This window comes from Temnothorax americanus, unplaced genomic scaffold (genome assembly GCF_048541705.1).
Source record: "Temnothorax americanus isolate GAGA-0224 unplaced genomic scaffold, ASM4854170v1 Scaffold209, whole genome shotgun sequence".
NCBI lineage: Eukaryota > Metazoa > Arthropoda > Insecta > Hymenoptera > Formicidae > Temnothorax > Temnothorax americanus.
In genome coordinates, this window is record NW_027509348.1 from 41,743 (window position 1) to 52,408 (window position 10,666).

A 10,666-nucleotide genomic window follows, 5' to 3' on the forward strand; every position below is an offset into this window, starting at 1 on the left:
TGGTAGCGCTACCAAATGCTGTCGTGACGTCATTACTGGTAGCTGCCGGTAGTGTCATACGTCATAACTTCTCGCTACCAACGCTCTTTTTTCCGAGGTAGTGCACCGGTAGCGTTAGCGTTTGGAAGCGTTTGCGAACTACGCGAACAGCAACGGTAACGTTCGACATTTGTATTATTGCAATAAAAAGGTTAGTTGGATAACAGTAGCCGTATCTGGTACAAATAATTTATTTAATTAATTCTTATTTCACAGTTTTAAATCTAATATCAATTTTCCCCAACGTAGGTTAACTTTAATAACGTCCGTTTAATTTACTTTTTATCTTTTTCTAGTTCGAATTGGAAAAAGATAAAATGTAAGTTGAACTGAGATTTAATGCACGAGTTTCACGAGCCTGTTGCTTTATTACTTGTAATAAAGATACTTATTTTTAATCCCTAGTGATCCTTCAGTTCAACTTCTTATCTCTTTTTGTAATTCGAATTAGAAAATATAAGATCTACGTTGAAACGGCATAACATCTTCACGAACCTGTTGCTTTATTATACCTGATGCTTATTGTTCATCCTAGTGATAGGTAAGTAAAGTGAATATTATTGCACTGTTGTGAATTATAAGAATGTGTTTTCTACATGATCATTGTAAATCGTTCTATTCCTTTTTAGGTTTTACACAGTTAAATCCTAACAGCAATACTTGCTGCAATACTTGGATGTTTATCGTTTATCGTAAGTAAACGAATATTGTACTATTGCGAATTACAAGGATGTGTTTTTTACGTGTAATTGTAAATCATTCTGTTCTTCTTTAAAGTTAATCTACATTGGTAGAAACGGACATAAAAGTTTTATATAGAAGCTGTTTTTTTTTTTTTTTTTGATAGTAGTATTATTCAATATGCATTAATATAAACGTTTGTTTCAGATTTTGGAGTCTGAAACGTTAGCGTTTGCAAAACTATATATGCACTGATATACACATAATTGGAAAAATAGATTATATACAAATCAATTTGCATAATCCTCTGTCTCAAGTGACATATTCGGTAACAGTCATTAGAAGTGATGCTATCAAAGCTGAACGTGGTAAAATGGAAGTTTTACGTTGGTTAATTAATACTTTTACGATAATTGTAAAGATTAATTTATACTTATCCGCTCCGTATTAATATTATAATAAAATATATTTTCTAGGATTTAACTGAGAATATTTTTACGCTTATTCGTATCCGCTCAATCTCATTTACTTTTCTAGACAGACATTTGCATTGTACGGATACGGATCGGATTCAGTTACATCACAGGCCTTCACTTATTATACTTGTATTGGTCACGTAACTGTGAGAAAGGAAAAGGTTAATGACATTTAGTTTGATTTGATATTTTAATTTGTTTAGGTAATAAGTATTTCATGTACTCTTGCACGTTTATATTTAATTTTAAAATAATATTTTATCTGTGGGAAGTATCTTGGTGACTGCAAGGTTTGGCTTATGCGATAAGTGTAATATATTCTTCGTTTTCTTTTAACTTAAATCAGAATAAAATTTTTGAAATGTCATAAAACACATTGTGTTTTTATTTAGAATGTCCTTTTTCTTTCTTCGTTTTTTTTTTGGTTAATTTTTTCATTGTGTGCATCTGTTCCGTCTTTTTGTCATTTGCTCATTTTCTTTCATGTTATTACTTGTATATACAGATCATATTTTTGCATCAGCGTTACTAGATTATGCACGTAAGCATGCAGATGAAAAGGGTAAGTGCTTAATAAAAATTATTTTAACAGCCTGCATGCATGGCAATGAATTGACGTATAACAATTGTTTTGTACGCATATTAATCTACTAATGTAACAATAACACTTTTTGTTTTAGTAAGTCAGTTTCTTCTACGAACCTCTTATTTATTTACATCGTCAGTCTGTTAAAAGTGTAACAATGTTTTATACTAAAAAAACATTTTTTTGTAGATGTTCTACCGAACACTGCATCGTCTTCTACATCCTTAGCAGCAGATGTCGAAGAGAACACTGCAACAGCTGTTGAACATGTAGACTTGGACGAAGAGTTTGTGGATGGTAAGTACATTTTAGTTGATTGCAGTTTAACATTGTTTGTTGTTAAATTCATGGATTTCACAAAATATTACTGTCTTTGTTTACAAAGACACAGGATCAGCAAATTTCAGATGGTCTCACAAAGCAGTTTTACTTTTACTGGAGGAATATAGGAAACGGGAACAAAATATGTATTCAGGAAGAACCAGCCATAAAAAGGTATGGGAGCAAATTGCTCAGGTGATGAATAGCAAGGGATATACAGTAACAGGCAGACAATGCACCACCCGAGTAAATACCATGAAAAGAACATACAAGGCTGTAAGGGATCATAACAGACAATCGGGCAATAATAAGCGACCGTGGAAATATTTTGAGGTAAGTGTATGATGTACAGAATAGCTATATCTCTTAAACGGGGAGCACAGACTTTCGCACAAAGCATAGCACATAAGGATATAAACTAATCAGTATTCTTTATTTCTATCTTCACGATGGAAATGAAGAAATGTAATTAGTTTATTCACTTGCGTTGTGCATTATGCGTTGTGCAAAAGTTTGTTCTCTTTGCTTTACACTTTTAATCAGAAATTGACAATCACGGTTGTTTATTCTCTTCATATACAAGTGTGATTGGTCAAATTCTTACGTTTTACGCCTTAAATTCTGATTGTAGACATCGCGTTACACAAGCTTATGATATTATATTATATGAACTGTTTAGGTGATGGAAAGTCTTCTAGGCGAGAAACTGTTTATGAAGCCTCCAGCAACAATTTTGTCTACTGGTGCAGAAACATTTAAAATAAAGTCCGAACCAGCAAATTTAACTTTCATATCAGGCTTATCCAGCAGCGGCAGCGGCAGCAGCATATGCGAGAATAAAGCTTCAAATAAGAATATTTGTGTATCTCGTAAGTCAGCGTGCAATTCCATCATTATAGTTACAATTACAGCTTTTGTTGGTACTCGAATCCGAGTTCTAGCAAAAGACACAACCCTTTAGGTAGCAAGCTTTTAAAAAATTGTATATTATTGATATTTACAGGTAAACATAAGATTGCAGACGTATAGACAGTTGAAGATGCACGAAAAATAGCAGAAGGAAAACAGAAGAGACATGAAGAGAAGATGTATTTATCAGAGAGTGTAATGGAGAAATTGGATAAAATTCTAGAGAAACTATAAAATCTTTATTTTGTTCGTATGTTCTAATGAATTCTATAACATGAATAAGTTACATTACGGATTATAAGAATAACATTTTGTTAGTATGTTCTAATGAATTCTGAAACATATATAAGTTACATTACGGATTATAAAAGAATAATACATATTACATATATTATTATACGAAAATAACGATAGATATTACGTGTTGTATATGAATTTCCTTCAAGAAATGTCTGTTATACATCTCTAATTCTTAAGATTTCGCATATTAAATCCTTTTTTACAACACCTGCATGAGCAAGATTATTAACATTTTCATCATGATGCGCCACATCAATTACCTCCTCTTCATCTTCATTTATTTCAAAATTAAGGTCATCACCTCTCATTAGACAAATATTGTGTAATATGCAGCAAGCAAGAATGTGGGTTGGAATCAGGTCGACTCGATTCATTGCAAATACCGTTAAAAGACTTCGGAATCTTCCTTTTAACAGTCCAAATGCTCTCTCGATAACTACTCTCGCTGAAGCATGACAGAAATCGTAATTTCGTTGGCGTTGTGTTAAATGACCATTATCTCGGTATGGTACCATATATTTTTGTGGAGTTTATATGCTAAATCACCAATTAAATGGCTATTTTGCGGAAATTTTGTAACATCTCCCAAGTAACTGTGCACTTCGGACTGACGGAATACTCGTTGATCATGGACAGATCCAACGTGTCCAACAAAACAATGAATAAACCGGCACTTGTGATCACAGATAGTATACACAAAAAGAGACATTAGTAAAAAATATACATTACATAAAATGTAATGGAAAACATTTGGAGTAAAATAGCAAACACACCAGAAGTTGGATTAAATGATGGCCTTTTCGATTAATGTAAGTTTCGGGATGGTGTTTTGGGGCTGGAATATTAATATGCGTACCATCTATAGCACCAATTACTTTTGGAAAAGTACTCGTGCTTTCGAATCCTTCCCATACTTCATTTAAACGTTCATCTGCAGGCCACTTAATAATAACAGGCGCTAGCTCAATGAGTGCCCTTACAACTCTTCTTGTTATGTACAATGCAGTGCTTCTGCCAACATTGAATCGCTCACAAATTGACCTGAACATAAAGAAATAAAACATAATATGTACTAAATTGCACTTTTGACAATGGTTACGCCACAAAATTGATCTTTGTAAGCAGAAATGATGAAATATACATAAATAAAGTAAATTCTCTGTACAACATGAAAATGAAAATAAAAGTTTATCTACCAAACATAATCATTGCAGAAAATTACAATAACTTACCTAAAAGAATCTGGAGTACCTAGTCTCCATAATGCCAATAGAAATTGTGTGAGTGGAGAAATCATTGGTGTTCCACTTTTTGTCTTTTGTAACCTTGGCTCAATATGCGACAAAACATAATCGCAGGTTTCAGGAGACATCCTAAGTCACAAACATTACAGTCATTACACACGTATAAAAAAAAACCTCAAATATTTTAAGTGCAATATATATTTATACTTCAACGAAGACATAAATTATTTTAATTAGTCAATAATACCTGAAATGAGCTTTAAATTCTTGCTTTGTTAATGCTCCTATTATTCCTTCTACATAATTTTCTATTCTTAGTACACGTCTTCTTGATACACATCTTCTTGGATTTATAATCCCTTCTAATATTTGTAATTCGTCATCATCGCTTTCAAACAATATATCAATTATTTCTCGCAGTACGAGTACTGCTGTTTGTAATAATAGTTTGTTACGATCTTGCTCCATCAGGTATTGCAGCGAGCTAAGCTGTTAGGATTTAATTGTGCGAAATCTAAAAGAATAGAATGATTTACAATGATCACGTAAAAAAACACACATTCTTGTAATTCGCAATAGTGCAATATTCACTTTACTTACCTGTCACTAGGATGAACAATAGGCATCAGGTATAATAAAGCAACAGGCTCGTGAAGATGTTGTGCCGTTTCAACGTGGATCTTATATCTTACAATTCGAATTCTAAATGAGAAAAAGTTAAACTGAAATTAAAGTTAATCTACGTTAGAGGAAATGGACAATTTAACTATATAAAACGTAAAAAGGAATTAAACCTATTTAGAATGTCATCGTACGAAAATACTGTTAACCTCTCACCTTTGGTGTAAAATACAAACGCAGAGGTTACCGTGATCATATGTTCGATGCCTCTATCCCCACTACTAACGCTACACTATTTGTTGTTCATGGAACTATCATTCGCTGGCGCTATTATAGCTCCGTGAACGGAGTTGGTAGCGTTAGCGTTGGTAGCGCGGTAGCGAGCTGCCCGAACGCACCCTTTGACTCACCGCCGATCGAAAAGGTCTCATATTATTTAGCGGTTGTCGATATAGTTTAGCGATAGTTATCGTACAGAGATAATCGCGTCCATTCCGAGGCGTCGACATAGAGTTACGACGGCAACTTGTAAAGTAAAAGTACCAATGACGGGCCATGTCCCATTACTTGGCCATTGATGGACATTTTATTTTTTATTAAACTATATACATAAAATAAGAAAAATATTTTTACTGATTTATGTTATTTGGTTTTTCAGTGTCTTATATAAAAAATTATATAAAAAATTTTGTTTAAAATATTTAAAAAATTGTTTGAATTGTCGTGTAGTTAAATGCACCCAGAGTCTTCATAGATTCTTTAAGATATAGCTAAGGAAAGTGTGATTTTTGCTAAGATGATAATAATCATAATATTAGATATTTCTGCATAAATAAAGTTTCTACATATATATAATCTTAAGAATATTTATAATAAATAAAAAGTAATTCTTCTATAGGTAATTCTATAATAAATAAAAATCAAAAATTGCTCATTTAAATTGTTTTTTCAATAAAAATTTACATGGCTATGAATCAGTACGTGACAATCTTGCCTGTCCAAAAACTAACCGGCTATCCAGTTATCGGGCGAATCGTCATCTCAAGTGCTTACTTGTGTGTCCTAGTATCTAGCCGCAACACGCGTTCGAGTCTTTGTGCTTTGTTTATAAGTTTTCTGTACGAAATTTGTAAGTATATTTATTGTAAACATTACTTGTAATGATAGTGTACTGAACTATATTATATTTTTTCTGTTTTATGCATTTTTTTCGTTCATTTTTATTGACATGTAGTATATAACCTCAAATTGTAAATTCTTTGCCTGTCTGTTTTTGGAACCAAGAAAAGAGAACTTTCATCTAACAAATACTCTTGACAAATGGATGTTTAGTAGATTTAACTTTTGTAAATGTTTTTTCACTTTTTTTGATCTGATTTTTTAAAACATCTTAATTCTGTTGCTGATGCTGAATTTATTGTCAAATTTTGAGCGATTCTTGGAGTCACATCTGGATGTCTAACGACAAAAACTTTTCCTATCAGTATCTGCCTGGTTTATTATCCTTGAAAGGAGACTTAGTGATCAGTTTCTGCACTGCACACTGAAGATATTGAGATTTTGTTACAGGGAAATCTTTTTGGCTGCAATATAAAATCCAGTCAACATCTTCAATGTCTGCAGAAACTTATCACTGAGTTCTTTTTAAAAGATAATAAACCAGGCAGGCATTGGTGGAAAAGTTTTTGTCGTAGACATCCAGATGTGACTCCAAGAATCGCAATAAATTTGACAATGAATTGAGCATCAGCAACATAATTAAGATGTTTTAAAAAATTAGTTCAGAAAAGTGAAAGAACATTTACAAAAGTTAAATCTACTAAACATTCATCTGTCAAAAGTATTTGTTAGATGAAAATTTTTTTTTCTTAGTTTCAAAGGCAGACAGTGTATTAATGACTTGTAAAGGATCAAAGTCTTTATAAAATTGTACATGTGCATAGTGATGAGAAAAAAAGCACAACTGTTTTGTTCACAGTAAATGCTAAAGGTACTATATTAACACTTATTTTACCACTTATGATCCTTTTCTGACATAAAAGGACACCAACAACTATTATAAACAGTCTGTTAATATGTGTTGTATTAAAGTTTTATATGATTTAAATCTAATTATTAAATTAATAGTAAAAATAAATTATTTATTAGATTGTAAAACCATTTTTTAATTAATAATAAATAAATTTATTTATTTAAAACATTAATAATAAAAATAAATTATTTATTAGACTGTAAAAACTTTTTTTAAGACTATATACTTTCTAACCTCTTAAGGTTAGAAACACAAGGTGATCTAACCTTATTTCATTATCCAATATTTTTATATTTTTAATTTTTTTAATGTTTTTTTTATTAACTTATTTATTATTTTTTTCTTGCTTTTTTACTCTGCGAAATAAAATTTCTTTTATTAAATTATTTTTAATACACTTGAAAAGTCATGGCTAGTTATTAGGACCTTATAATTTGGACGCTGGGACAATCGCATTTTGGCTGGTCATGTATCGGTACATCGATGTTTACTACATTTTTATTTTATTTAAATAAAATACCGCAAAAAAATATCACTTTTTTTACTCGTTTAAGTAGAAAATAGTTATAACTTCCTAAATAAAAAAGTTTTTTGTAGCATAAAATTAATTTTATGTATTAGATTTAAGATTTATTTTCTTCGTATGCTTAAATGGCCAGTTATTGGTACTTTTACCTTATTGGGGGCACGGAGGAACATCCCTCGGACCCGGTACGAGCGTCCATGAAGTGGGCGCCGAGAAAATACAAAGTTCCCGGAAAAACCATCTTCTCCAGGAACAAAGAAGTCGAAACGTCTTCCGAGGACCTGGGACACAGCCCCAGGGGGTTCGTGTCATGACCCGGTGAAATCCCCGGGAAACGCACTTTCTCCGGGGAGAGAAAAGTCCGATGGACTTGCCAGAACCGGAGGAACTTCTCCAGGGGGTCGGCGCCAATGTCCGGCAAAATCCCCGCAAAACGCAATGTCGCCTGAAACTCAGCCATGCAATCGTCTCACTAGGACCTGGGACACCCTTCCAGGGGGTCGGCGTCAAAGTCAGACGAGTTCCCCGGGAAACGCATCTTCCCCGGGAACAAACGACGGAATCCGTCACGAGAGGTCCTGGGATACCCGCCTAGGGGATCGACGTCGTGCTCCGACGAGATCCCCGGGAAACGCGTCATCTCCAAAAACAGTGGCCCGGAGAGGTGACACCAGCTCCCGAGAAACCCAGTCAGGGGGTCGGCGTCAACGGCCGACGACACCGACGTCACCCGGACGTCATCTACAGGAAGAACACCCGAATTCACCATCAAGAGCATCTCCGAGGAGGTGCGCAAGGGTCGGCGTCGTCCACGTCGAGAAATTTCCGGGAGCGGAAACCTAGTGCAGCGGTGCCAAGGAAGGAAGGTTCTTGCACTGCGTTGCGCGTGGAAATTTTCACGGGAACCTTCTAGTACGGGCGCGCCTTTTTGCGCATCTCCCTAAATGGGAGATGCGCAAAAGGGCACGCGAGAGGGTAGTGAAAATCATCGTGTTTTCGCATGATCGCGCCAGATGTGCTAGCCGCGAACAATGGACAATCGAGAAAGTTCGAGGAGTGGGAGCGATCCGGCATAAATGGGGAGCCCAAGCGAAAGCGACCGCTCGAGGCAGTCTCTCGGGTATAGCCGTGGCGAACACACGTATCGACGTATCACACTCTGTATCATGATCTCAGTGGGTTGGCGTCATAGAGCGATAACGCGTGCGGAAAGTAGCTACGGAGGGCTCATATTCAAGACAAGACAGCGAAAACATTGTCGGAAAGATCTGGTAAACCCTCTGAGTAGGTCGGCGTCGACAAACGATAACGCGCGCGGAAACTAGATACGCTGAGCTTATTTTCGAGAAGAGATAGCGAAAACTTTGTCGGGAAGACCTGGTAAACACACCGAGTAAGTCGGCGTCAGCCAATGATGGCGCGCGCGGAAATTAGCTACATAAAGCGCATATTCGGGAGCAGGCAGTAAAAACGTCTTTGAGACGACGTGGTAAACAGTCCAAGTAGGTTGGCGTCAACAGGCGACAACGCGCGCAGTAACTGGCTATGCGGAGCTCATCTTCGGGAGCAAACAGCGAACACGGCGTCGAAAAAACCTGGTAAGCGCACCTAGTGGGTCGGCGTCGAAGAAGGGTAACGCGATCGAGGAAGAGTGACATGGAGCTCATCTCCAAGGTACGACGGCGGAAAGGGCCGCATCGGGACCTAGTAAACACCGCCAGAGGGTCGGCGTCGTCGGCGGAAAACGTAAAACGTCCACGAGCACCTTCTTCTGGAAATGTGACCATCAACGGGTCGGGGAGCATTCCCCGGAGGATGCGCATAAGTCGGCGCCAACGGCGAAGAGCGTGCAAAGTCCACGGGCACCTTTCTCTGGGAAAACGACTGTCAACGAATTGGGAAGCATCTCCTTGCGCATAGGTCGGCGTCAACGACCGATGAAATCGGGGAAAAGTGAAAACCTAGTGCAGCGGTGCCAAGAGCAAAGGACCTCCACGTTGTACTCTGAGTGGAAATTTCCACGCCGAAGCATCCAGAAGGAAGCCACGGGGTGCGGACGTGACAACCACGCGAGGCCGCATGGAAACGGGCGGAAAAACATGCAAAAACATGCAAAATACAACCGGGTACTCCCGCGCATAACACGTTACTTACTCGTTTAACGATATCGAGCGGTAAATAGTTACCAATTGTAAAAGTGAACGACACATTGCGTGCGTGAATTAGCATATTGTAATAACTACGACGATTAACGATCTGAAATAAATGATTCGTTATTAGTGAAGTTACGTCTTAAGATTATTTTAACATACTTACCTTCTACATACCTTGCCCATCGGCGATGATCCATTGTTGTCCAGCGTTGTCTCGGTATGCGGTAATGCGAAGATCCGGGGAAGTACAGCAGTGGCGATGATCCATGAACAAAAAAAGAGTAATTAGTATAATTAATAATCAAGGCGAGCAGCAATCCGGTATGCGATAAAGCGAGGATCCGGGGAAACTGAGCAGCGGTGATGATCCATCCTGAGCATCCACCTGAAATAATAAAAAAATATTAGTCTCGGTGATACTCAAGATTATATCCTTGGCGTACTTTCTTGGCAATTAGAGGTCAAACTGAGTGGCGACCGTGTGGAATCGTAGTCTCAACGGCATCGACCGGCTACAACCGACACCTAAAGGTAAATTGTCCCATTGTCACCCTTGGATCTACTGCTGAAAAGGAAAGCAGCGGCGCAAATGTCAGCCAGACGAGAGTCAACAACAGCTAAGGAGGGAGTAAGAACCAAGGCCGAGATGAAGAATCCCGATCCTAGAACGAACACATCCACTCTTATTCCTACCGACAATTCTAATAGAGACAAGTTTAACTCGGACGCAGATACAACAATACCGCTCGATGACAGTGACGAAGGTGTTCCAGTCGAG

The 10,666-nt window shown here is 36.9% G+C and overlaps 1 protein-coding gene across 1 annotated transcript; it reads left to right on the forward strand.

Moving 5' to 3' along the window:
* The first annotated feature begins 460 nt into the window (after positions 1–460).
* Positions 461–3,164, forward strand: LOC143897628 (uncharacterized). Its single transcript, XM_077406435.1, has 5 exons — positions 461–580; positions 669–731; positions 2,258–2,436; positions 2,783–2,972; positions 3,107–3,164. Exons 2-5 carry the CDS (start codon positions 716–718, stop codon positions 3,130–3,132), a joined length of 411 nt encoding a protein of 136 aa, XP_077262561.1. The 5' UTR covers positions 461–580; positions 669–715; the 3' UTR covers positions 3,133–3,164.
* Positions 3,165–10,666: the final 7,502 nt, after the last annotated feature.

Coding starts and splice junctions, on each gene's coding strand:
- LOC143897628 (XM_077406435.1), top strand. Junction 2,437..2,782: donor GACCGTGGAAATATTTTGAG/GTAAGTGTATGA, acceptor TGAACTGTTTAG/GTGATGGAAAGTCTTCTAGG. Junction 2,973..3,106: donor TAAGAATATTTGTGTATCTC/GTAAGTCAGCGT, acceptor TGATATTTACAG/GTAAACATAAGATTGCAGAC.